The sequence below is a fragment of the Erythrolamprus reginae genome, chromosome 12, assembly GCF_031021105.1.
Source record: "Erythrolamprus reginae isolate rEryReg1 chromosome 12, rEryReg1.hap1, whole genome shotgun sequence".
NCBI classification, from domain to species: domain Eukaryota; kingdom Metazoa; phylum Chordata; class Lepidosauria; order Squamata; family Dipsadidae; genus Erythrolamprus; species Erythrolamprus reginae.
Genome location: NC_091961.1, coordinates 1537600 through 1565000, shown reverse-complemented (window position 1 = coordinate 1565000; position 27401 = coordinate 1537600). Strand labels below are relative to the sequence as shown.

Here is a 27401-nt window from a genome sequence, read left to right as displayed (position 1 = left end):
CAAATTGTCATATGTCGCAAGGGCACCAGCTCTGGGTCTCAACAACGGAGCAACGTTGAATGAATGCTTTCATCTTTGTGGTTTTAATATTGTTTTGATAATATTCTGGAGACGTGGACCACTCACAACACTTCCTTCCCTCCCTCCCCCTCCCACTTCCCCCTCTCGCCTCTTCCATTTACCTCCACAGGACTACCGTGTCCAAGATCCAGAGCTTTGGGGCTGCTGTGGCCTCTGCCCTTGCTGTGGCTGTAACTCCTGTCCAGGATGCGGCTCCTGTCCGGGTTGCGGCTCCTGTCCGGGTTGCGGCTCCTGTCCGGGTTGCGGCTCCTGTCCGGGTTGCAGCTCCTGTCCGGGTTGCTGCTGCTGTCCCTGCTGCGGTTGTGACTCCTGCCCCAGCTGTGAGTCCTGCAAAAACTGCTGTTGCTGCGACTGCTGCTGCCCGCCAAGTTGCGACTGCTGCTGCCAGCTGTGCTGCTGCCTCCCACGCCTGCTGTGCCAGTTCCCCAAAATGATTGGCTGCCCCGTAAACATCAAGAGGTTCCTCATCGTCCTGGTGATTGTGGGCCTGGTGGTGCTGATTGTCGTGGGGGCTCTTCTGATGGGGCTCTACATCACCCAGGCTCATACGGAGGCTGTAAGTAGGGGACCCCCTCCACCCTCCAGGAAGCTGGGCTTGGGAGGTGTTGTGAGTGAGCCTAGATCTACTTTGATAATGGTCAGGGGAGGGGGAGGAGGAGCCAGGCCCATCTGGGTACACTGGGCCCATAGCCTTGCCCGCCAATGCAGAGGATGAAGACGGGACAGAGGTGTTAATGCAGACTATTTTGGAAGAGGAAGAAGAAGATGTTAGAGACAATGACCCACTGCCGGATCCTAGGTTTAGAAGACCTAAGAGTAGACAGGAGAAACCGTACAGGAAAAGGAAGTAATCTGTACCGTGTAACTCACAAGGGTACACAAGGGGTATAAAAGAGTGGGAGTCTGGGTAAATGTGGAGTTGCAACTTTCCCATAAGGGGGGTTGGTTCCTGGGTTTCCCGATGAATCTGCTCAGGAAATCTTAGGTTTCTGCTCTAAAAAGGCCCCTCGCCTGAAATGCTGACATGCCTAGACGTTTGGTAAACTGCTAGTGCTAATTTGATGTATTGAGGACTTAATACATCCCCTAAAAGGGGACCACAGTGATTTAACTTTTGGCCCCCAACAATCTAGGTCCTCATTTGACCCACCTCAGAAGGATGAAAGGCTGAGTCAACCTTGAGCTGGTAGTGAGATTGGAACTGCTGAACTACAGTCAAATGGGGTCTCTTTCTACTCCATGCAGCTCCTGCACATGAGCATTGGCGAGTTGGACGGAGAAGAATCCCAACTGAAGTTCTCCATGGATAAGGAAGAAGTAGCCACTTACTATGTGGACGACGGGATCCACAATCCAGCCACGATCGTTTATGATTTTGCCAAGGTGAGTGGCAGCTGGGGAAGACAGAAAGAAACCCAGGTATGGATGGAGGAACAGGCAGGTTTATTCTGCAAACAAGGAATGCTGAAATGGACCATTTATGGTGAGCGGTGGAAGGCTAAGAAGATTCCAAATACGTCGTCTTCTTCTTCCCAAGCTCACAGAGAGAAACACAATTGCATGGAACGTGACCAAAAGGACTATTTCCAGATGTTCCAAATGCACAAGCTTTCCCACTGTAACCATGAACGTTGACATTTGAATGTTGACATAAACATGAAGTTCTTCCTTGAACTTTTAACTCAGAGGGCAGATCTGAAAAGGTCTCCATAAGGTCTCCGTATTGGCTACTGTGACATCATGCAGAAACCCCCAAGGCACAAACAAATGTTCAGTAAACCTTTATTTAAGTAAACCTTTATTTAAGACGAATAGACACCAGTTCATAATTTAGGATAGACCAGGCAGATGAATAAATCCATTGGAGAGGGGCAATTATTTCTTTTATAAACAAATCACAGAAAGTTTGCTGAACTAAGACTAAGCTATATGTAGTACAGTGGTGCCCTCTACTTAAGAACGCCTCTACTTAAGAACTTTCCTAGATAAGAACCCGGTGCTCAAGAAGTTTTTGCCTCTTTTTAAGAACCATTTCTACTTAAGAACCGGAGCCCAGAAAAATTTCCCAGGAAATTTGAGATTAGCACGCAAGGCCCGGCCAGTTTAATAATAATAATATTAGTATTAGTATTAGTATTAGTATTAGTATTAGTATTAGTATTAGTATTAGTATTAGTAATAGTAATAGTAATAGTAATAGTAATAATAATTTATTAGATTTGTATGCCGCCCCTCTCTTGCCATTCCCCCTTGAATCCCGGCCATCTCGGGCTTTTCTGGGCTGCCAGAGGAGCCTTTTGGTGGCGATTAAGGAGGCTTTGGCAGCCCAGAGCAAACAAAGCATTTTCCTTTCTCTGGGCACTTGGAGAGGGAATAAACCTCTGCCAGCACCCAGAGAAAAGAAACGCTCCCTTCGCTCTGGGCAGCGACTGTCCTTCTCCTCTTCTTCCTCCTCCTCCTCCTCCCACCCAAATTCCGAGCTTTTATTTCTTTCCCAATGGGTTTGCACGCATTATTTGCTTTTACATTGATTCCTATGTGAAAAATTGTTTTTACTTACAAACTTTTATACTTAAGAACCTGGTCATGGAATGAATTAAGTTCTTAAGTAGAGGTACCACTGTATATGGTTTAAAATACGAGGGTCACCCAGAAAGTAAGACAATTTTTTAGCAGGAACACGCTGCAGCTCTCACAAAGACCAGAATTGCAATATTAGACGCTAAAAAGATGCCAGCAAATAATGTCCTTGCAAATAATGCCATTTGATGTTTGGGCAAATTTGTTGCTGAATGTTTGCAGTTGGTGTAAATGCTGCAGAAATGTACTTCAAGGATTAAACTGAATCCCAATGCCATGTTCACAGCTGCTCATTGGCTACAAGCCTGAACATCAAGAAGCTTGTTATCTAACCAGGATGGATAAGGAAAACATCCAAGGACTAGACACGCTCCTCAAGGAATTCCAGGTAAGGACGGGAACCTCGGTAGGTGAAGCAAAGGTTCCAAGATAACATGGTGAACATCAGCATTAACGGAGAGAAACTCAGTTAGTTCACAGGGCGGAAAAGGCAACGGTGGGGTGGGATTCAGCCCATTTGAATCGATGGTTTGGGCGAACCCAGTGATGGGCGCCTACGGGTATGGTCAGGTACGCAGAACCGGTGGACAAATTTTGAATTTTTTTCTTTTTCCCCCTTCTGGGCCCTGGGTAGGTTTTCAGTAAAAGAGGTTGAATGTGTATCATTTTAGAAGAGCTGTGTGCGTGCGCGCGCGCGCGTGTGTGTGTGTGTGTGTACATACACATAGAGTTTATATAGCATATCATGTATATTTTTGTGTGCCTGTGTGTAATATGTATGTACACCTATGGCATATATACATAGAATTAAAGAGTATATTTTGGATGTTCAGTAAGAGTAAATAGAGAGGGAAATTGTCTCTCTTTGAGGTGAGGAGAGGCCAGGCACCCTAACCCTAACCCTTGACATGAGTGACGTCAAGTTAGTTACCTTTAAGCCAGTCACACCTTTAAGCCACCCCACAATCACATGATCATCAAGCCACTCCCGTCTGGTCACATGGCGGGCAAGCCACACCCACAAAATAAGCCACACCCATAGTGTGATAGTGGGCAAACCGGATGCTAATTTTACACCTAGTTCACCGGACTGATAGTTGCAAGAACTGGCTGACCCCGCCCGTTTTGGATGATAGGCAAGTTCAGGGCCTGCGCAGATGCTCTGGGAGGATGAAAACCAGGCCTCCTGGAAGTTTCATAAATAGGCCCATTTTCGGCCTCCGGAGGGCCTCCAGAGCCTAGGGGAGCCTGTTTTCACCCCCCGGAAGCTCATAGAAAGCCCCCAGAATCTGGGGAGGGCAAAAACACCCTCCCTCCATAGAGCAGGAGGCTAAGTAGGCCACACCCACCCACCATGACCATGCCCACCCCATAACTGGGCAGGAAATCGGTTGCTAAAATCCTTGAACCATCCCACAGAAAAAGCAGAGGGTGGGTCCAGCTACGTTGTCTTCCCTTGCAGGCCAAGTTGTCCGTCCGGCATCGCATGCCGAAGATGAAAAAGAAAGCGCGAGAAGAAGAATTCCTGGCATCCCAGGTGGATCGTTCAAGCCTGGGAACCACCATCAACGTCCTCTGCAAACACCTCCCCATCTTCTTCACTTAGGTGAGTAGTGGACAATCGGATATTGGAGCCGGGTACAATTCTAAAACCTCGGAAGATACAAGGACATCCAGGAACACTTATCTGTAGCTGCAGGCTTACACACAACACACACAAACACAAACACATCCTGCTGCTTTTCAGATACGCTGGGCAGGAATTCCCATAGTTCAGAGCGAAACGTCTGTAGAGAATTGGACGTTCTAGTTTTTTTCTTTGAAGACATTTCGCTTCTCCGTCCAAAAAGCTTCTTCAGCTCTGACAGGATAGTGGTGGACACTCCAGTGGTGGGTTGCTACTGATTCGGACCAGTTCTTTAGAACCAGTAGCGGAAAATTGACACCGCTCTCTGAACTGGCGAAGACCTCCAAGGTTCCTTCCAACTCTGTGAAGGACTCAAGAACATGCTGAGAAGGTATCTGGGTCTGGATGGATCCAGGCCACCCACCTATGGTGATATTTCCTACCTTTTCCTCCTCTCATCTTCTGTCCTTCCATGTAGAAACCTGGATTGATGGACATCCATGGTGACCAGGGGTAGAAGGAGGCAAGTGGACGTCAGCCTACAAAGAAACCAATTTTTGAAATTCTCTCCTCGGAAACTATACTGCGGTGAAATTTGCTGCCCCATTGCTCATCGCTGTCTTGCTTTGATCACCTCTGTTCGGCCAACGCCCTCGGAGATCACGAGTGACAAAGCCTCATAGATTATACGCCGCTTGTGCCTATGACTTGGAATACTAAATAATGATGAATCAAAATGCAAAATGCTTCATGCAGCTTACTGCAAAGTTCTAATAAAACAATCTGACACAAAATGAGTCTGTCTGTATTTCTACACACACAAACACACACACGCTTGCGCGCCATGGTGGTGCAGTGGTTAAAATAAAGTACTGCAGGCTACTTCTGCTGACTGCCAGCTACCTGCAATTTGGCAGTTCGATTCCAACCAAGGATTGAGGTCGGTTCAGCCTTCCATCCTTCCAAGGTGGGTCAAATGTGGACCCAAATTGTTGGGGGCAAGAGGCTGAATCTGTAAACTGCTTAGAGAGGGCTGTAAAAGCACGAGGACATGGTATATAAGGCCTATTGCTACATGCACACTTTAAATAAATAAAGTTTGATAACAGTCCCCCTTAAGCTTTCCTTACTCCACCCAAAGTGTGGCTTTGAAATGAGGACCAACTTACGGGAGTGTGGCGATCAAAAGATAACACCAAGTCGGGGCTGTGGGTAGCTCAAAGTGTATTTTAACCACAATTTGTGGCTAATCAAGTTACCCAAGTTCAAAATGGCTGAAAACTAGGACTATGAGCAGTTTTTGGAATCATCTAAGGAACTTTTGATTAAGGAAACAGGCAATTTTTATTTTTATTTATTAGATTTGTATGCCGCCCCTCTCCGAAGACCCGGGGTGAGTTCCTCCCAGTTCAGACCCAAACTTGTAGCGACCCGCTGGTGATGTCATGATGATGTCACAGAACTAGTTCGGTCTGTGCCAATCTGTGGGCATCTCCATATTTTTTTAAAAAAATATTAAAATATATATTTTTTCTTCTGAGAATGTGCAGAAGCCAGGTTTCCGGCATTGTGCATGCGGTCACCATCTTGTTTTCAGCATCTTTTTAAATCTATTTTTAATTGATTTTTTTATTTTTTTCCCCCTTCTGAGCATGGGTAGAAGCAGAGTTTCTGGCACTGCGCATGCGTGTGCGCGCAAAACACAGCCACCCAGCGCAAGAGGAAGCGAACTGGTAGGGAGAACCCACCCTGCTCTGAACTCACTTTGAAAACCGTTTCCACAGTAGTCCATAGCTAGCCACAGAAACATCAATCTGCCCTTGACTGTGCATTTGTGGGCTTCTACCTCATTCTGCCTCTAGAGGGCAGCCTTGTACAGATCATTTGCCGGCGAACTCTCTCTGATTTCTATGCTTGAAAATTGGTTTGTAACATGGACACGCCGGCAGAACAGAAAAGTTCGTAAGTAGAGGCATTCTTAGGAAGACGTGCCACTGTATTTAAATTTAAAATCTAAAAATCATAAAAACAGTCAAGTACCCATTCGATCAACTTTCTCTCAATACATTCATTGGCCAAGGATCTGGAGTCTAGTGGTCCCAAGCCTGGTGGCATAAATGAGTCTTCAGACTTTTGCAGAAATCAAGGAGGGTGGGGGCAGTATGAATCTCCGGGGGAGCTGATTCCAGAGGGCTGGGGCCCCCACAGAGAAGGATCTTCCCCTAGGCCCCACCAGGCGACATTGTCTGGTTGACAGGACCTGGAGAAGGCCGACTCTGTCGGACCTGACTGGTTGCTGGGATTCATGCGGCAGAAGGCAGTCCCGCAGGTATTCTGACCCGATGCCATGTGGGGCTTTATAAGTCATAACCAAGATAACCAGTTTAGATAAACAGGAAGGATGTTCTTACACAATAAGTACGAACACCAGAGCAAACAGAACTTTTTATTATTGCTGTGGTGCAGGAGGCTGGCTAGACCACGTCTGTTCTGTTCGCGGACTTCCGATAAATTCCAGTCCCCGGGAAATCACTTCTTAGTAATAAAACTCACTCTTTATTCACTGACGCAGGGGACATGAATGCAGTGCATAGTTTAAAGGTAGCATAGAAGCAGAATTCTATCTCGTTAAAAACCCAGCTTCGACTCTGGGTCTGGGAAGTGCGCCGAACTCAGTCGTTTATCACGTTCCTTAGATGTCCCCTTTTTCATTACTCAAAACAGAGGCAGTAGCTCACCGAATACTTTTGCTAGTCCAGAAATCCAGCACAGAATGTCTGTTGAGGCAGAGGTCATGATTTTAGAAGTTCTTTTCAAGCACACCAGTTTCTCGACTCTTCCATGGAACGACATGTTGAGGATCCATGCCCCCATTTCCCACAATCCCTTCCTTTATATTGCCTGGAAGTGACATCACACCTCAAAGGCTGTGGATTAATACCTTTTACTCTCTTTCTCCTCTCGCCTTCTGGCCATTCTTCTATAGTGAGGTTTTATCCAGTTGTTGTCCACTAACATGTCTTCCTCACTGTCTGACTGAGACCAATCTCCCAATGTCACACCAGCCCCCTCAGGCTCTCCCCGGTCACTGTCTGCCTCACTCTAGCTCTTAGCTTCCTCTGGCAGCCCCCCTGGCCCAGGGTACCCTGAGGGGCCTGGCTCATCCTCTTCAGAATCAGGCATGACCTGAGGTGGACAAGGAGCACTCACAACACCACCCACCCAGCAACTGAAGCAGAGACTCCCTTGCTAAAATTTTTGAAGCCCACCCCTGGGCATAATTTGTACTTGAAAGTGGTTTTGGACCAGTCGCTCCCAGGCAACCTAACCTACCTCGCAAGGCTGCTGTTTGCAGTGAGATGGGACTCTTACACTCAACTTTACACTTGAGGCCAGAAAAATAAATATTTATTAGCTACCTACTTATGTTATATTCGGGATGCTTTAAAGCCATCCTCCTTTCTGCTCCAACACCCCATGGTGTCTGTTGTGGTTGGCTCGCAGCCAGGCCCTCGGGCAACGGACTTTGAACCTGGTGAACTGGGCACAGTCGGCCTGTGTGGCTGTCAGAGGAATCAGACAGCGAGCCAGAGAAGGAGGAGAGTCTGGGTGTGAGGAGCGTACAGAGGCTATAGAATGTCCAACTGGGTCTTTGCCAGGGTCTGAGGAGGAGGAAGAAGAGATAAAGGACCCAATCCTGAATGTAAGGGTAAGAAGGATGTGGGGCGGGCAGGAGCAGTTATGGAGGCTCCGAAAGAGGAAGTGAGCACAGCTGTGCATAGTCTGCACTCCCAGAGATTATATAAGGGGGAGGAGTTGGCAGGTGCTCTCTGCAAGAAGCCAACGTTTGTGCCTCCGGAGGTGAAGAGCCTGTGAAGAGTGTTTTTGCCTGACATTCACAGGGTGAATAATATTGTGAGGAGACTTTTGGCTGAGAAGCAACTGTGGGGGACTTTATCTTATCAACTTGGCCTCACGCCTGGATTTTTTTCTCTGAATATTTAACGTATCAAAGAAATATCATTTATTATTATTCGAGGCACTGATTCTGTGGGGTTTTTTACTGCTCATGTTGTTTTTACTGTATGGTGGAGAAAAAAAATAAAGAAAATTTTATACCCAGAAAATAATAATAATAAAAGCCACAAGGAGGAGATCTCTTCACCACTGCAGAAAACCAACCCAGGGCAAGATACGTCACAGGTCTTCTCAACCCCTGGCCAGGCGGTTGCCCCCCACGGCCCGCCTTTAGTTCTGGAAGAGGGACGTGGTGAGGCCACACACCAGCAGGGAGAAGGCGGGCAGGCCCGGCCCTTTCGAAGCCCGGCTGTGCAGGTGGCCTCTCGCCATCAGCCCCGAGGAATTGAGACCCTTCTCTCGGCCCACCAAGGTGGAGCTGTGCCCTCCGTGGCTGTAGTGGGACTTGCCGAGAGAATTCAAGCCATATCCCATCGCTGCACCCGCTGCGGCCAGGCCGGCCATTTTTGCCCCGTGGCCTCCTCCGCTTTGGCCCTGTTTGCTGCTGCTGCCCTTCAGCGTTGAGTGAGCGTCTCCGTGGGAGGGCGAGCCCCTTCGACCTGCCCGGCGGGAAGAAGCCGTTCCGCTGAAAAGGGCGAGCAGCAACAGCACGATGCAGCAGCAGGTGATCCAGCCGTACCTCATGGTGCTTCTCCTGCAACAGAAAAACCAAAGGAGCCACGATTTACTTATTTACCGTATTTTTGGAGTATAAGATGCACCTTTCTCCTCCCTAAAAGAAGCTGGAACTTCAGGTGTGTCTTATACTCTGAATGTAGCTTTTTTCCCCCTAGCTGCTAACGACCTTCCCAGCTCTTACCTTGCAGGCTCTTTCATTGTTGCTCTCTGCAAAAAATGTTTTCCAAGCCCAAAATATTTGCAGGTTTTTTTTCATTGCTCTAACTTGCTCCGAGTAAGTTTCTTTCCAGCCCTAACCAGGTGCTAACAATGTTCCCAGCTCTTACCAGCTTGCAAGCTCTTTTATTGTTACTCTCTGCCAAGTTTTTTTTCCCATACCCTGTTTTTTTTTCATTCTCTATTTGCTCCAGATGTTTCTTTCCAGCATTAGCCAGAATGTATTCCAACCCATATCTTTGTAGGGTTTTTTTTTATTGCTTTACTTGCTCCAGATATTTCTTTCCTGGCCTAACCAGGTGCTATTAATGTACCCAAGCTCTTTCATAGTTACTCTCTGTGAAGAATGTTTTCCAAGCCCTAAGTCTTTGCAGGGATTTTTCCATTGCTTTATTTGCTCAGACTGTTTCTTTCCAGGTACTAATGGTGTTCCCAGCTCTTACTGGCTTGCAAGCTCTTTCATTGTTACTCTCTCTGAATGAGGTTTTTTAAAGCCCTAACCAGGGGACAAAATCACGTGCTGAAGCTGACCAGACTAAGGACACTAGCCAGATAAATACCTGGTAAGCAGATTCTTTTCCTTAGTTTCCTCCCCCAAAACTAAGGTACATCTTATATTCTGGTGCGTCTTATACTCTGACAAATATGGTAATATAAGTCTAAGGGCTATTGCTAGTGCTATCTAGACATCTATTACTTTACTTCACAGATTTATAATATGTTAAATTTGCACTCGCAAAGTAGCCGATACATCATGGTAGTAGTGTAGGTTGCATTTTTATTGGCTATTTTATCTTTCTTATGCTAGTATTCTATCTCATCTATTTGGTTTTACGTGGGTGCTGTATTTCGTCAAATTTGCTGTTCACTCGCCAAATAAAGACTATTTTGATTCTGAAAACAAACAAAAGGCTGGTTTGCTAATCCATTGCTACCCAGCCGGGCCTTTCCCGAAGGAATGGTCTGGCTAAGCACAATTCAGGACACAGGAGTGTCGAATCTTCTGGGAACTGGGAACACAAAAGGGCTGGAGAATGGTGTGCGCTCAATCCCTCCCTCCATACACACACCTCAGCACATCCCCTTGTGTCCCAGCACATGACAGCTTGACACATTGCCCGAGGGCCAGGCGCAAAGGGCCGTTTGCAGAAGCAGCTGCTACGGGAAGCCAGGAAAGAGTTTGGGATACAAAATGTTTTCTGCAGTGGCCAAAACTGTTTGGAGTTGAATCGTTGGATGTGCTGACTGAGGAAGAGGAGGGAGAGATCTCCCTTGTTGTATTACGGACATAAACACTCTAGAAAGTGTCCAGAGATGCTTTACTGGAAGAGCCCTCCACTCCTCCACTCGCAACAGAATCCCCTACGCAACCAGACTCAGAATCCTAGGTTTGGAAAGCTTAGAACTACGTTGCCTTAAACATGACCTAAGCGTAGTCCATAAAATCATCATGACTACTTCAGCTTCAACCACAACACACGAGCACACAACAGATACAGACTTATAGTAAATCGCTCTAAAGTCAACTGCAGGAAATGCGAATTCAGTAACTGAGTAGTTGATACCTGGAACTCACAACCAGTCCTCTCTGTTATCACCACCTAACCTCCAAAACTTTACCCTTAGACTCTCCACTGTTCACTAACCTCTCCCGATTCCTTAGAGGTCAGTAAGGGGCGTGCATAAATGCCTTCTGTCCCCTCTCCTAATGTTTCTCTTTTACTATTATCATGTATATAAATATTATATCTTTGTATACCACCAATATGTACTTGACAAAACAAACAACAAACAAATAAATAATAAAATCTTCTTTCCTCTCGTTTTTCAAGTTAAGGGGTTCAATTCTCATATCCTGCCTTTATCTCCCCTAAAGTAACTTTTCTCAACCTGCTGCTCTTTGAATTGATAGACATTAGACTCCAATAATATGACAGCAACATCTTTGGAGGCCATGAAATTGGTCAATACTGGAGGGATGCCCAAACATCCATCTTCCTAATGGTTAAATTAGGCAGCAAACCCTACACTACTTCCGACAGATGGTTCTTCAACATCTGCTTAAAAACTTCCAGTGTTGGAGCATTCACAACTTCTAGAGGCAAGCTGTTCCACTGGTTAATTGTATTACCTGTCAGGAAATTTCTCCTTAGTTCCAAATTGCTTCTCTCTTTGTTCAGCTTCCCCTCATTGCTTCTTGGGTGGAGGCTGAACATTAATCTTGGACTTAATATTCCAATATTTAATAGTGTTCCAATATTTAATGATAACACTATTATAAGTGAAAAGAAAGAAGAGAGCAAACTTTTGGGCAAATCGTAAAGCAGAAAGCAATGCAGGAGTTAAGTGCAAAGATGATGGAATAAGGGTGGGAAAAAATATATCAAGACACAGCAAAGAAAGGCAGAAAAGTCACAAGCTCATCTGCCCATCACACACTCACTCACTTACTGTCTGCCTGGTTTAGCCATCCGTGGATGTGGACCCTCAGGAAAGGAAAATGAGGTTAGGGAAGACCACGCAGTCTAAGGACATGTTGGGACATCTGTGCAAATCCTCCTCTGACTGTTTGCTAAAGCAGGCTCAGCTCTCTTGAATAGCTGGCTGGGGTAGCCCCCAATTTCAATAGGGGTCACAGGACTTTGGAAGACAGCCCACAATGCAATGGAGGTGGATCCTCCCTGGGGAGGCCATCAGCCCTTTGTGGCTTGCATAAAAAAGTGAGAACTGGCACAACCATCAGCCGTTAAGCTTTGCTAATAGGCATGTATCACTAGAAACTATAAAATTCAAAAAGCTTGACATTCAGAGAAACCAGTGCTTAATAGACACATAATGTTAATTTTACAGTGGTCCCTCTACTTACGAACTTAATTCATTCCATGATCAGGTTTTTAAATAGAAAAGTTTGTAACAAGAAGCAATTTTTCCCATAGGAATCAATGTAAAAGCAAATAATGTGTGCGATTGGGGAAACCACAGGGAGGGTGGAGGCCCTGTTACTTCCCAGGAGATTCCTAGAGAGGCCCCACTGAGGCTGCTCCCCACCTTTTCCGGCCGTTTCCTCCCAGATTCCTAGAGAGGCCCCACAGAGGCTTCTCCCCATCTTTTCCGGCCCCTTTTCCTCCCAGGAGATTCCTAGAGAGGCCCCACAGAGGCTTCTCCCTGCCTTTTCCGGCCCTGTTTCCTCCCAGGAGATTCCCAGAGAGGCCCACCGAGGCTTCTCCCTGCATTTTCCAGCCATTTCCTCCCAGATACCTAGAGAGGCCCCACAGAGGCTTCTCCCCACCTTTTCCGGCCCTATTTCCTCCCAGGAGATTCCTAGAGAGGCCCCACAGAGGCTTCTCCCTGCCTTTTCCAGCCCTGTTTCCTCCCAGGAGATTCCTAAAGAGGCCCCACGGAGGCTTCTCCCTGCCTTTTTCGGCTACAGTTTCGGAGGCTGGGGTTTCTAAGTGGAAAATGATTCTTGAGAAGAGGCAAAAAAATCTTGAACACCCAGTTCTTATCTAGAAAAGTTCCTAAGTAGAGGTGTTTGTAGGTAGCTGCTAACAATCTTCCCAATTCTTACTTTGCAGGCTCTTTCATTGTTACTCTCTGTGAAGAATGTTTTCCAAGCCCTAAGTTTTTTCTACTTGCTCAGACTGTTTCTTGCCACGTGTTAATGATGTTCCGAACTCTTACTGCCTTGGAAGCTTCTTATTGTTACTCTCTCTGAATAAAATTTTTTAAGCCCTTGACCAGGGGATAAAATAATGTGCGGAAACTGACCAGACTAAGGACACTGGCCAGATGAATACCTGGTAAGCAGATTCTTTTCCCTGTTTCCTCCCCAAAAACTAAGGTGCGTCTTAGACTCCAAACATACGGTATATTGATTTCTCTTGAAGGTATATGTGATGTATGTTATCTATGTTTTTGATGTGGAGGAAAAAATAAAAAACAAATTTACTGGCAAAGGAATTTGAGACGCAGCCATTTCTTCCTACATAAGACAACACGTATTTTATTAGAAAAAAATGTTCACCCCGTTGCCCAAAGCACATAATCTCCAGACCGAAGCTACAGGGAACAAAGGGGCACGTTTTGACTAAACAAGAACATAGAGATCATAACTGTGGCTAAAACTAGGTTTGTGCCATTCAGCCCCGAAGGAATGTTTGGAATCATTTCCAAACTATTTCCTTGAAAGACGCCGAACGTAGTTTGTGCTGTTTTGTTCTTAAAATCTCTCCCCCAAAGGGGGAAAAAAGACACATTTCTGTATAAATTATTGCTGTAATTTCCTGTGCATGTGACATTTGGCATATGTGTATCTCTATCGGTATCGCTGTACTCTATTCTACAGTTAAAATTTCACAAGATTTATCCATGTTGCGGGTTTTTCAGACGTTTCACAATCGATCTAGTGAAATTTAAGAGCACAGGGATGTGAGGAGGTTTGTTAGAGGAGAAAAAGGTAGAAAAGTCCGGGGGGTTTTCCAAAGTTTCCGCGGTCTAGTGCAATTTAGGAGTAAAGTGGTATTAGAAAGTGAGCTAGTAGAAACACAACCTTGCAGCTCTCAGGGTCTTTATCTGGGTCTTGTGACTTAAGGGGGCTTCAGGAGGGTGGAGCTACAAAGTTTTTAAAATTGTTTTTAAATTTAAAATTTAAAATTTAAAAGCATTGTGCCTTTTGTTTAAATACACACACACACACACACACACACAAACACATTCCTTGGATAAATTTCCTGCTAAATTCATCCTGAGTAATATTGCAGTCCTTAAAAATAAATTGTCGCCCCTTTCCTTGAGATTCATTCCAGAGGAAGGGACTAAGTAAACCATCGTCCCCCGCCTCAAACTTGGCAAATGGAAGAGACGTGGACTTCAACTGCCCGCATTTCTCAGCCAGCCAATCCTGGGAGTCGAAATGGACAAATATTTAAAGAGTTGCCAAGTTTGAGAAGAAGTGGTCTAAACCAGTGTTTCCCAACCTTGGCCCCTTGAAGATATTTGGACTTCAACTCCCAGAATTCCCCAGCCAGCAGACGCTGGCTGGGGAATTCTGGGAGTTGAAGTCCAAATATCTTCAAGGGGCCAAGGTTGGGAAACACTGGTCTAAACAATGAAAGGAGTATGCGGGAATCTTAATCTCAAAAAATGTCAAAACTGAAACTGAGATTCTCTTTGTATTCGGGAGAAAGAAAATTTTTCTTGGCACAAAGCAACGGAGAGGCCTGCTCATTCCAGATGAAGCCTTGAATACACACCTAGGTCTTTCACCAGTGGTGGAATCTACTAACCTTCCCAACCGTTTTTATCTTTTCAATGAGCCCTTAATGGGAATTGCATATCTAATGTCCTGGGATCCATTTGGCCTTTGTGAAATTGATGTGCTCCAACCTTGGCAACTTTAAGACTTGTGGACTTCAACTTCCAAAGTTCTTCAGCCAGCAAAGCTGGGAATTGAGGTCCACAAGTCTTATAGTGGCCAAGGTTGGAGACCCTGCTCCAATGTCTCATCCAGCACTGAATACATCTGCTTTGCAAAGAGAAGATCCTGGGATCAATCCTTGGGGTCTCCAGGGGAAAGAGTCCAGCTTTCTGGAGGGGGGCTGCACGTCAGCACTGAGGACCTCCACCCAAAAACCTCCCTGTGATCTAACTCAGGAATAGGGCATCCTACATTCACACAGGTTGGTCCAAATCATTTGGTCAAAGAATTATTAGGTTCGTACGTCATGCAATGCCCCAAATATAAACCATCTTGCGGTGACAGGCCATGGTTTCACTCACAAGGCAATGGCTGGGTTCTCACAAGCAACCTGACTTGTTAGCCTCGATCAATGATGGTGAACCTTTTTTCCCATGGGTGCCAAAAGTGAGTGTGTGCCCGCTATCGTGCATGCATGAGTGCCCACACCCATAATTCAATGCCCGAGGAGGGTGAAAACGGTCTCCCCCTGCCCCTGGAGGCCTTCTGGAGGCCAAAAATGGCCCATTTCCCAACTTCTGGTGGGCCCATGTAGGCCTATTTTTCACCCTTTCCAGGTTCTGGAGGCTTCCCTGGAGCCTGGAGAGGGCAAAAATGTCTCCCCATTCCCCCGGAGTGGCCCTGCGTAGGCCGACCCTAGCCTCCGTGTGAGCCGGAAATCAAGTGGCCAGTATGCACATTGGAGCTGAGCTAGGGCAATGGCACGCACGCCAGCAGATATGGCTCCATGTGCCACCTGTGGCATCCATGCCATAGGTTTGCCATCACTGGCCTAGATCAAAATGTGGTGCAAAGCCAGACGCTGTGCAGAACTTTGGCTTGTCTGAGAATAACCCTTATGTCGTATTTAAAATGGAAGGGACGTTTTCGAAAGGCCAGGACACAAATATGTTTGCTTCTTTATCTATTATTCCAAATGGTTGTCCCTGCTCGCAGTTTTCACAGTCTGTGGCAGCCGAGAGCATCCAGGGGCTGACCAAGATCAGCAGGAACTTTATAATAACAACAGAGTTGGAAGGGACCTTGGAGGTCTTCTAGCCCAACCCCCTGCTTAGGCAGGAAAACCCTACACTACTTCAGACAGATGGTTATCCAACATCTGCTTAAAAACTTCCAGTGTTGGAGCATTCGCAACTTCTGGAGGCAATTTCTGTTCCACTGGTTAATTGTTCTGACTGTCAGGAAACTTTTCCTTAGTTCTACATTGTTTCTGTGCATGATTAATTTCCATCCATTGCTTCTTGTTCTACCCTCAAGTGCTTCGGAGAATAGGGTGACTCCTTCTTCTTCTTTGTGACAAGACTTCATGGACTTTGTTGGGCTAAGATGGCACCATGCAGCTTTAGGATTTATGAGAAGCGGGGCTGCAGAAGAGCCGGGTGGTCTCACCAGAAGCCCCTTCGACGAAAAGGTCCTAGATCCTGAGCCCAGCTGCCAGCAGCCAACACCACCCACCGTCAGGGAATTCACAAACCTGGGACAAAACCAGTACCATATCACATCAAAGTATTGAGGAACAGCAGGAGAATTGGAGAAAGATGAAGGCAAAAATGAAGGGCACGGAAGTATTTTTGAGACTCGTCCTTCCGAGGTGGGTCAAATGAGGACCCAGGTTGTTCGGGGCAAGAGGCTGCCTCTGCAAGTCGCTTAGAGGGGGCTGGAAAAAGCACCACGAAGCGGCATATACCGTATTTTTCAGAGTATAAGTCGCACCTTTTTCCCACCCTAAAATAGGGTGGAAATTCACAAAAACAGGGCCATTGTTGCCCTCCCCCAGCACCCAGGAGCCCCATGCAGGCTTCCAAGATCCTTTGCTCACCCAATTTTTGTGAAAAAACAGGTGAAAAATGGACAGCTTTTCCCCCAAACCAGGGCGGTTTTTGCATTCTATTTACCCCATCTAGTATGACTGGAGGAGGAATTCTGAGAGTTGAAGTCCACTAGTCTTAAAGCTGTCAAGTTTGAAGACCCCTGGGTTTGGGATTAGGCATGCAAAGATCTTCAAACTTGGCAAGTTTAAGACTTGTGGACGTCAACTCCCATTCCTGAGCTAGCATTACTGGAGGAGGAATTCTGGGAATTGAAGTCCACCCGTCTTAAAGCTGTCAAGTTTGAAGCTTGTAAAAAGTGTACATGGTTGTAAAAAGTATTCTGCTACACTGGCATTTTATTAAATAATCTATTACTACACCATTTGGTTCAGGATACCTTTCTCCTTGATTTCCCCCTCTAAAATCTAGGTGCGTCTCATACGCCGAAAAATACGGTAAGTCTATTGCTCTTGCTATTTTTTTAGCAACTTCACATCCTGTGCCGATATGGGGAGTTCTTGACTGATGAACCAAACAAACTGAGCAGATTTACGATGTTGGTCAAGCAATTTCACCTCTTGAGGTTGCTCTGGAGAACTTGGGGACCAAGGCAAGAATGCTGGAGAGAAGGCAAGGCTCAGTTCAGAAGAAGACCAAAGAAGTCTTCTGGGTCAAAGTCAAGGAGTTTGGCCAACACAGCCATGATTTATCATGGCGATGAGCCATGGTTGGAACATGATCAGAGAGGCCAGACATGGATGGTTGGATGAACAAGGTGAAGAGTTCAAAGCATCTTCATGCTTTGACTCCACAAAAAGGTCCATATTCAATACTGCTAAGCTGCAGAAGTCAAGGGAAGAAGGGAACATCCAAGTTTTCCATTAAGCATCTCTTTTCTCCTCATCATCAACCCATCATCCCCCAATCCTGGACAAATTGTTTGAAAGGGTTTGAGAAGGAAAGAACTGCTCTGTAGAAGAAACTTCTGAAGGATTCTCAATCCAGCAGGTCTGGTTCCAAGGATGATCATCCAATACCAGCATCAGCTCCAAAAAGACCTTGAGATGTCCTTCAACTGAGAGGTCTCCTCCCAGTCTTCCCAGATTCTCCACCAAGTTCACCGTTGTTAAAGGGAGAAGAAGCAAAGATGGATGGTGCTCCAGGCGGCTCCAATTCGAGTCCCTTTCCTGGGAGAAGAAATGCCCTTGATCCTAAGAGCAAGTGAACAAGTCTTCTCTCGGATATCGGTCTCCAGGATGCCTGGCGGGGGACTGGAAAGGCCGGGAGGCCGCAGTCTTTCAGATCGAGCCTTTTACATTGTTGCTGGACCTTCGGAGATTTCTTCTAACCGCTGCTCAATCATTATACGTAGGGACGAGTACCTGAAAGGGACCCAAAAGAGAAGAGTTATTTTCATCCATTCATTTAATTTCATTCACTAGACTTCTATGCCGCCCTTCTCGAAGCGACTCAGGGCGGCGTACAGCATTGTAAATGTAGACAATATATGTGAAAGAAATCTAATTACAGTGGTACCTCTACCTATAAATGCCTCTACTTAAGAACTTTTCTAGATAAGAACCAGGTGTTCAAGATTTTTTTGCCTCTTCTTACAAACAAGAGCCTCCAAAACTGTAACCGGAAAAGGCGGGGAGAAGCCTCCGTGGGGCCTCTCTAGAAATCTCTTGGGAGGAAACAGGGCCGGAAAAGGCGGGGAGAAGCCTCCGTGGGGCCTCTCTGGGAATCTCCTGGGAGGAAACAGGGCCAGAAAAGGCAGGGAGAAGCCTCCATGAGGCCTCTCTGGGAATCTCCTGGGAGGAAACAGGGCCGAAAAAGGCAGGGAGAAGCCTCCATGGAGCTTCTCTAGGAATCTCCTGGGAGGAAACAGGACTGGAAAAGGCAGGGAGAAGCCTCCGTGGGGCCTCTCTGGGAATCTCCTGGGAGGAAACAGGGCCTCCACCCTCCCTGTGGTTTCCCCAATCGCATGCATTATTTGCTTTTACATTGATTCCTATGGGAATCAATGCTTCTTCTTTTCTACTTAAGAATCAGGTCATGGAACGAATTTAAGTTCGTAGCTAGAGGGACCACTGTATTTTTAAAAAAATAATTATACAAGATGACTAGAACCGTCCTTCCCTCTTGCTGGTTTCCCCAGAAAGAAAGAACGTACTTGTGCTTTAATTTCTTCACCTCCCGGTCTTCTTCTTCTTCAAGTTTTTGGATAAAACTCTTTAGAACAGGCATTTCAAATTTAATATACTGAGCGACCTGCAAAGACACGCGAAGTACGGATGAGTGAAGCAGATGGTTTGGGAACACCCCCTTTGTTAGTACTATGCACATAACAGTTGGTTGCCACCAGGTGAGCGTGCAATAAATTTTGTAGATCAATTTGCAAAGGCTCAAGGTGCTGTTAAGCATAAGGAATATTGTGAAAGCTATAACATGAAAATGTAAAGAGTTATATATTGACCGTCCAAAGGGGAGAATGTTAGTACTATGTACATAACACTTGGGTTTGGCAATATATAAACAAGCTAACAATGAATGCTTGTATGCATTGAAACACTATGGCTTTAAGTGTTAGTGTTGCAGATTGCCAGAAGAGGGCGCCAGAAGCATGATTTTTCTCACTCTGTCCCACCAACACAACAACTCACATCATATGTGACTTCTTCCACCTGGTCCTTCTCCATCAAAAAAACCTTGGAAACCTGTTCACAGGGTCCCTGCAGAATCCGGGCAATCAGTGGGTAATCTGTGCCCCTGAGCTTCTGCTTTTCTGCAGGAAATAAAGGACAAGGAGAAGGGTTGGGGACCCAGACCTCATGAACAACTCGTGTTGGCCAACAGGAGAAAGAAAACGTCTATCCTCTAATATACAAATCCAGACACTTCTCCCGGTTTACACAGGATGCATGAAAACTTCTCCCTAGTTCTAAGCTGCTTCTCTCCTTGTTTAGTTTCCATCCATTGCTTCTTGTCCTACCCTCAGCTGCTTTGGAGAATAGCTGGACTCCTTCTTCTTTGTGGCAACCCCTGAGATATCAGAAGACTGCTCTCCAGTTTCACCCTAACTCACTACCTGTTGTGGTTCAGCCTGAGTCAGATGAAAGACCAGCTGCGTCTCTTCTGGCTCCATGCCCGGGGGAGGATGAGAGCGAAGAGGAACGTGACGAGCAAGAAAGGCCTGGGAGCCCTGGGGAAGGGCTCTCTCAAGCCAGTAGCTTGGATTCTCTAGAGTCTCTGGAGTCATTGGATGACGAAGCACAAGCTATCATTAGCATACGACAGAGACGCATAGATCAAAGGAGGAATCAATTGAAGAAATATTATCAGCGTTGAATGAGGAACACCAGGGGGTTGGGTGTGGTCCTCATTAGCAGGGAAGGGTTTATAAGGCAGGCAAACTCTTTCGGCAGCGTGGAGTGTTATCAGAGTGGAGTTGCTGTTATCTGCATTGTCTCTCAGCGTTTCTGTCCCTGGCTCGTGGCCCAGCAGTCTTGAAGACCCGTGGGAGGTGTATGTTATCTATAGCCTCGTCTTGGCATTAAGGATCCTGTGTTTCTGTATGAACCATTGCCTTCATGTATCCATTTGGAGTTCCAGTGTTTTCCTGATTTGTAAGGACATTTTCTGTTGGCTTCTTTTCTCTTTACCATTATAAAACTGTGTTTGGATTCTACCGGTGTGTCTGGCTTATCTTTTTGGGTTGGTCATAGCTTCCGGAGTGACCCAGACAGAACACTACCCGACTGTGTAATCACCAAACCCCCAAAGCTTTACCCTTAGATTATCCACTGTTGACCTCTATAGAGTCCTAAGAGGTTAGTAAGGGGAGTGCATAAGTGTACCAGTGTATCTACTGTCCCCCGTCCTAAGTTTTTCTCTTATTAGTACCAATATCATGTATATAAAGTGTCATTTCTTTGTATACTACCAATACGTACTGGACAAAACACACAAATAAATAAAATAAATAGAAGAACACAAAAATACTCTTCTCACCTCCACTGGTGTGTACAATGTACAAAGCAAATTCTTCCGCTGAGTTTTCAATCTGAAAATAGGAAAAAGAGAGAGAGAGCATTGGTTTCTCCAGGCACGCGACTCCCATCAATCTCCCCAAACGCTCCTTGTTCCAAAGGGGCCAAGATTGAGTCCCTCTGCTTAAGGAGGTCCAGGTGTCCAGATCATCCCTGCCTCTGAGATCTAGTCCAGCGTTGGGCAAGACAGGGTTGTTGTTATGTTAGATATTTGTAAAACTCTTGGTGTCTAGAGCAAGGGAGGGAATGAACTCAATCTGTATAGTCTGGAGGACAGAAGGAAAAGGGGGGACATGATCGAAACATTTAAATATGTTAAAGGGTTAAATAGGGTTCAGGAGGGAAGTGTTTTTAACAGGAAAGTGAACACAAGAACAAGGGGACACAATCTGAAGTTAGTTGGGGGAAAGATCAAAAGCAACATGAGAAAGTATTATTTTACTGAAAGAGTAGTAGATCCTTGGAACAAACTTCCAGCAGACGTGGTTGGTAAATCCACAGTAACCGAATTTAAACATGCCTGGGATAAACATATATCCATTGTAAGATAAAATACAGGAAATAGTAAAAGGGCAGACTAGATGGACCATGGGGTCTTTTTCTGCCGTCAGTCTTCTATGTTTCTATCCTTAAGAAAAAGAGGAGATTTGGGGCTGGTGCCCTCAGCGTGAAAACTGGCTGACCCTTGACCTCACCTGCAGTGGAAACCAAGGGGAATCGGAACAAAACCTGCCTTAAATTTGTTGAGCAGCAGCTTCAGGACTTGTGGCGTCGTCATGGTGCTGTTGATACGGACGTTCGTGACGGAGCCGTACGCCGGGGTGAACACGGAGGTCTGAGGGAGGAAGCGGAAGGGGAGAGAAGGGACAGGCCCAGACGTCTGTTAGAAGGAAGCTTCAGTTCCCACCCATCGCTTCCTGTCCCGCCCTTTGGCGCTTTGAAGAATAGCTTGACTCAGGGGTGGAGTCTAACTTGCCCCGTTATCAGTTCGCTTCCTCCCGCACCGCGTAGCCCCACCTTGTGGGCGTGGGTGCGCTTTGCGTGCGTGTGAATGCACAGCGCTGAAAAAACTCCCCCCCCCCTAAAAAAAAAGCCAAAAACAAGTTGGTGACTCATGTGCAGTGCCGGAAACTGAGAAGAAAATAAATAAAATAGAATTCCAAATAAATAAATAAAACTAGTTCTGTGATGTCATTGTGACATCACCAGCGGGTTGCCACTGGTTTGGGGGAACTGGTCCAAACTGGGAGGAACCCACCTCTGGCTTGACTCCCCCTTCTTTGTTGCAACCCCTGAGATATTGGAAGACTGCTATCATGTCTCCCCTGGTCCTTCTTTCCATTAAACTAGCCATGCCCGGTTCCTGCAACCGTTCTTCATATGTTTTAGCCTCCAGTCCCCTCATCCTCTTTGTCGCTCTTCTCTGCACTCTTTCTAGAGTCTCAACATCCTTTTTTTACAGATCTGCTTGCTTGGTTTGCCAAAGGGACTCCCCCCACCCAGCCTCCCCATGAGGCTCACTTTGTGATTGTAGAAATGCCCGTTGATGGAGAATCGGTGGCGTTTGATCCGCCGCTGTTCGCTGGGGGTGCGAAGGTTCCCTCTGCGCCGCACACCCACATCGCTCCGTGTCCGCATGAGTTGGGGTGTCTCTTCTAGTTGAGCTTTGAACTCGTCGTCCTCTGAAACACAGAGTTGCAAAGACACCTTAAAAAGCACGCAAACATCGGAGGCATCCGAAGGACCGTTGGTGTTCCTCAAAATGGCTGCAGCTACGCTATCTGTCTGAAGAAGCGCAAAATTTACACACGCACTCCTGACAATTCAAATAATGTGTAGTGGTACCTCTACCTTAGAATGCCTCTGCTTACGAACCTTTCTAGATAACAACCGGGTGTTCAAGATTTTTTTGCCTCTTCTCAAGAACCATTTTCAACTTCTGAACCCAAGCCTCCAAAACTGTAACCGGAAAAGGCAGGGAGAAGCCTCCGTGGGGCCTCTCTAGGAATATCCTGGGAGGGAACAGGGTGGGAAAAGGCGGGGAGAAGCCTCCGTGGGGCCTCTTTTGGTATCTCCTGGGAGGAAACAGACTGGGAAAAGGTGGGGAGAAGCCTCCATGGGGCCTTTTACATTGATTCCTATGCGAAAAATTGCTTCTTCTTACAAACATTTCTATTTAAGAACCTGGCCACGGAACAAATTAAATTCGTAAGTAGAGGGGCCACTATATATCTAAAGTTTCACATTTGTACCATTAGTGTAGGCTGAGAAAAAAAAATGTGGTGCATTGCTTTCTGGGTGACCCTCGTGGACGTACGAAAAGAGACAATCTTCCCTTTGTTTTCCCTTCTCTAGGAGCAGAAACATTTCAAGGCCCGTCTGGAGCATGGAGACGAACCCGTGCGATGAATGGAGGCCTTTTAGAGATAGGAGCCAGCCTCTCCGTTGTTACGCCTTCCACCAAAAAAAAGAGAGATGCTTCCCACATCAACAAAGGCCACGTTATGCGCGCGGAGAATCATGTGTACAATCTGCAAAAGGAGATTCGCTACCCAGGGCTCCCTTGAATCTTAATTTCAACTTTTAGAAGAGGTGGAGGAGAAGAGCAGAAAGAAAGACAGTTTGAATTAATTGGCACTAATTGCTCCATGGAAATGCAATTAAATTATTTGCAATTAAAATATGTGTATTGTTTTGTTGTTGTTGTGAGCCTTCGGAGTCTAATAAAGTCTTATAAATTATTATTATTATTATTGGAATTCGTCAAGCCCACAAAATCCTCCGCGTGGCACTCGGACCGTCCCAAAGAGCCAATCTCTCTCGCTCTCCCTTGGTGGCCTGGGGCGGCGCCACTATTGTGAAATGAAATTCACAGACACCGTGAATTCTGGCGGCCAGGCAGCAACGCTCGGGCCATTGTCCGATTTCTGTAGAAACCCAAAAAATGCCTTTGGCTGAACTTTCTTCACTGGCTTTGGCTTTTCAAGTCAATTTTACAGCCTTGGGGTTTTCATTACATTTTTTTTTGGACAGCGAAATTTGTGGGAAGGCTTTGCAGCTGCTGGGATTGTTGAGGGATTGTTTTCTAATCCCTGAAATTAAAAAGTGGCATTTTGAGTGTCGCTCTCAATTGAGGAGCTCGGTTCGAAGCCTCCTGCAACCACTCAGCCTCTGCGGAGCCTTTCCAGAATTATTTGGCTTTACATCTTGGCCTTTTCAAACAGTTTGGACGGAATTTCCCAATACACCGAAAGTATGAGAGAATTAAAGGGGGGGGGGACATAAGAAAATGTGAAATAAGAACATTGTTTACATATCTGAATTAGAACCAGAGGGATTGTAATGTATGCATGGTTTTTTAATGATATTATTGCTTTTATCATACTGCTGATTTTATTGTATTTTTTACTGGGGGTTGTTTTATTTTTATTTATGTTTTGCTATTGTTGTAATTATAACTGTTGTCAGCTGTTCTGAGTCCGTTTCGGAATGAGCGGCATATAAATATAATGAATAAATAGATAAATAAATACATTTGGCCCTTTTCTCACTCTCAAACTTTCACTCCTATTTCAAAGCAGCAAACTTTGCCCTCCCTCTTTTTTTCTGCACAACATCCCTGCAAGGCAGGCCGGCCTGAAAACAACCTGGAGATTTAAGACTTCCTCTCGTTATTCTATCCTTATAGAGGGAACTAAAGTTTCCTTGGGGCTCCCCAATGCCCATATACAGCCTCGGTGGTGCAGTGGTTAGAGTGCAGTACTGTACTATAAACTACTTCTGCTGATCACCAGCTGCCACCAGTTTGGCAGATCGAATCTCACCAGGCTCCAGGTTGACTCCATCTTTCGTCCTTCCCAGGTGGGTAAAATGAGGACCCAGATTATTGGGGGCAATAGGCTGACTCTCTGTAAACCGCTTAGAGAGGGCTGGAAAGCATTGTGAAGCGGTATATAAGTCTAAATGCTATTGCTATTCCTTCCTTCCTTCATTCATTCATTCTCTCTTTCCTCCCTCCCTCTTTTATTCCCTTTCTCCTTCTCCTTGCTGGTATTACAGTTGTCAGAATGCAGTACTGCAAGCTAACTCTGCCCATATCAGCAGTTCGATCCTGACTGGCTCAAGGTCGACTCAGCCTTCCATCCTTCCCAGGTGGGTGTTGTGATTCAGCCTGAGGCTCCTCAGGGACCGGCTGGAGCTCTGCCGGATCCATGCCCAGAGGAGGAGGACAGTGACCAGGAGGGGGAGGACCAGGCAGACGGGGGGAGAGGAACGTCAGGAAGAGGAGGAGGGAGAGCAGCCTGAGACCCCCGGGGGGGGGGTTCTCCCCAGCTAGTAGCCTGGATTCATTGGATGAAGACGCACAGGCTATAATAGACATGAGGCAGCGACGTGCAGCTCAAAGAAGGGGCCAATTAGAAAGGAATTTCCATCCCTGAATTGGCAACAGCTGGGTTTGGGTGTGGTTCTCCTCAGCAGGGTTGAAAAGGCAGGCCCGCCCTTACAGTCTCGTGGAGAGTTATCAACTGGGAGTCCTGTGACCTTGCTTCGATTCTTGGGGTCTCTGATATTGGCTTGTGGCCTAGAAGTCTGGAAGACTTGGGGGAGGCGTGGGTTTTATTATCTCCAGTGTTGTTTTTGCCAGCAAGAATCCTGTTTTATTGCCTGGCCTTCGTGAAACCTCTGTGAAACTGCATCGTGTTCCTGTCTGTAAGAACAGTTTTTGTTACCTGTGTTTGCTTTCCAGTATATAAACTGCCTTTGCTTTTTACCAGTGTGTCTGGATACTCTTTTTGGTTGGTGTTGGCATCTGGGGGGACCCAGACAGAACATGGGTCAAATGAGGACCCAGATTATTGGGGGCAAGAAGCTGATTCTGTAAACTGCTTAGAGAGGGCTGGAAAGCGGTATATAAGTCTAGAAGCTATTGCTATGACACCCTTCATGTCACAACACCCTGTTAATGCAAAAACACCAATGTTATTAATGGAAGTAAATTGGCTCAGTTTTTAGGACTCAGCTCCTGCACAGCAGAGAAGCCCCCACTCCTATCTCCCCCCTCCATCTGCAAAGGGATCTTCTGTTTCTGCATTAATGACTATGACCCCCCTTCCCCGACGACTGAACCAGGGACGAGGCTCCAATCCAACAGCATTTAAACTTATATTCCATCCCTGGGGAGGTTTTGCGGGATTCCTGGTGCAGCTCCCCAGCATAATGAAATTCCTGCTAATCCATTTTTAATTGCCTCCTTCTTGGGCCTCGGCTTTTGTGGCAGGCCAGCTCCACTTCGGACCACAGAGAAGCCGAGAGGGCAGGTGGAGAGAGGGGGAGAGAATCGAAAATGGAACAGGACCGAATTTGCAAGCAATGGTCTTGCACTGAACGAAACAGGTTAGGAAAAGACAAGGGGCCTGTTTTGACCCAGCCTTCGCGGAAGCAAGATAAAGACTCCTGGTTACGGAAACAACCCCTCCCCTTATTTAACTCCTGTGAATTTATTTATTTACTTATTTTCCAATTTTATAATTTGAAAATAACTTATTATAATTGCACCCACCCACCAAAAAGAGTCCTGCGAGGAATCTACTGCAGTAAAAGCTCTTATTATCATTGTTTTAAATGCAACGGTTAACAGGACACAAGTAAATCTTCAAGGGCTTCAAGGACCCCCTCAAAGGAGGCAAATGTCTGCAAGGAATAATAATCCTTCCATTACCCACCATCCTGTCAGAGCTGAAGAAGCTTCTGGGATGAGAAGCGAAACATCTTCAGAAGAAAAAAAACAAGATAAAGCATCTTTGGGACTTTAGACTGGATTTTCACCCTGTTCTCTGATTTTTAAAGCCAGTGCAACTTAAGCCACCCTCTGAAATTCGATTATTATTATTATTATTATTATTATTATTATTATCATCATCATCATCATTATCATCATCATCATCATCATCATCATTCATATGAAAGTACATTATAGTATCTCAGGGGTTGCAACAAAGAAGAGGGAGTCAAGCTATTCTCCAAAGCAACTGAGGGTAGAACAAGAAGCAATGGTGGAAACTAAACAAGGAGAGAAGCAACTTAGAACTAAGGAGAAATTTCCTAATAATGAGGACAATTAATCAATGGAACGGATTGCCACCAGAAGTTGTGGATGCCCAAACACTGGAAGTTTTGAAGCAGATGTTGGATAACCACCTGTCTGAAGTAGTACAGGGTTTCCTGCCTAAGCAGGGGGTTGGACTAGAAGACCTCCAAGGTCCCTTCCAGCTCTGTTGTTGTTGTTGTTGTTATTATTACATCACACAGTCCTAGACACTTGGGAAGTGTTCGGCTTGTGATATTGTGATACAAAATCCAGCAGATCAGTCTTGTTTGCTGTGTATTACTGTTTTTTGTGAATAATAACAAAACCAACCACAACAGAGGTGAAAGGGACCTTGGAGGCCTTCTAGTCCAACCCCCTGCTTAGGGAGGAAACCCTACACTACTTCAAACAGATGATTATCCAACATCTTCTGGAGCATTCACAACTTCTGGAGACAACTTCTGTTCCACGGATCAATTGTTCTAACTGCCAGGAAATTTCTCCTTACTTCTAAGCTGCTTCTCTCCTTGTTTATTTCCACCCATTGCTTCTTGTTCTACCCTCAGGTGCTTTGGAGAATAGATTGACTCCCTCTTCTTTGTGGTGACCCCTTCCTGCATTTGAAGTGTTGGCAACAGCTGCGTGACTGCACGACTTGCCTGCCGTTAAGGAGGAAGCGAGAAGCGGAAGTTATCAGCCGATGGGAAGATAAGCCAACTCTGCAGGACCGACCTCAACTTCCTCCCTCTATGTGTGGGGCCAGCCCAGCAGCTCTGCCACTACTGCAAATGTGCCATTTCCAAATCATGCCCAGCCC

The 27401-nt window shown here is 46.0% G+C and overlaps 2 protein-coding genes across 2 annotated transcripts in view; one reads left to right on the top strand and one right to left on the bottom strand.

Moving 5' to 3' along the window:
• The window catches only part of LOC139175091 (surfactant protein C-like), a 6813-nt gene extending 1731 nt beyond the window's left edge, over positions 1 to 5082 (top strand). Inside the window, exons 2-6 of the mRNA XM_070765975.1 lie at positions 191 to 637; positions 1327 to 1464; positions 2948 to 3049; positions 4124 to 4267; positions 4767 to 5082. Coding sequence (XP_070622076.1) covers positions 191 to 637; positions 1327 to 1464; positions 2948 to 3049; positions 4124 to 4267 — 831 coding nt within the window. The 3' untranslated portion in view covers positions 4767 to 5082. The remainder of the gene's footprint in view (positions 1 to 190; positions 638 to 1326; positions 1465 to 2947; positions 3050 to 4123; positions 4268 to 4766) is intronic.
• A 10441-nt stretch (positions 5083 to 15523) lies between these two features.
• Positions 15524 to 27401, bottom strand: part of RASSF2 (Ras association domain family member 2) — a 32932-nt gene continuing 21054 nt past the window's right edge. The window contains exons 6-11 of the mRNA XM_070765234.1: positions 22018 to 22178; positions 21230 to 21331; positions 20459 to 20510; positions 19111 to 19232; positions 18621 to 18718; positions 15524 to 17829 (exon numbers count right to left, since the gene is read on the bottom strand). Coding sequence (XP_070621335.1) covers positions 17760 to 17829; positions 18621 to 18718; positions 19111 to 19232; positions 20459 to 20510; positions 21230 to 21331; positions 22018 to 22178 — 605 coding nt within the window. The 3' untranslated portion in view covers positions 15524 to 17759. The remainder of the gene's footprint in view (positions 17830 to 18620; positions 18719 to 19110; positions 19233 to 20458; positions 20511 to 21229; positions 21332 to 22017; positions 22179 to 27401) is intronic.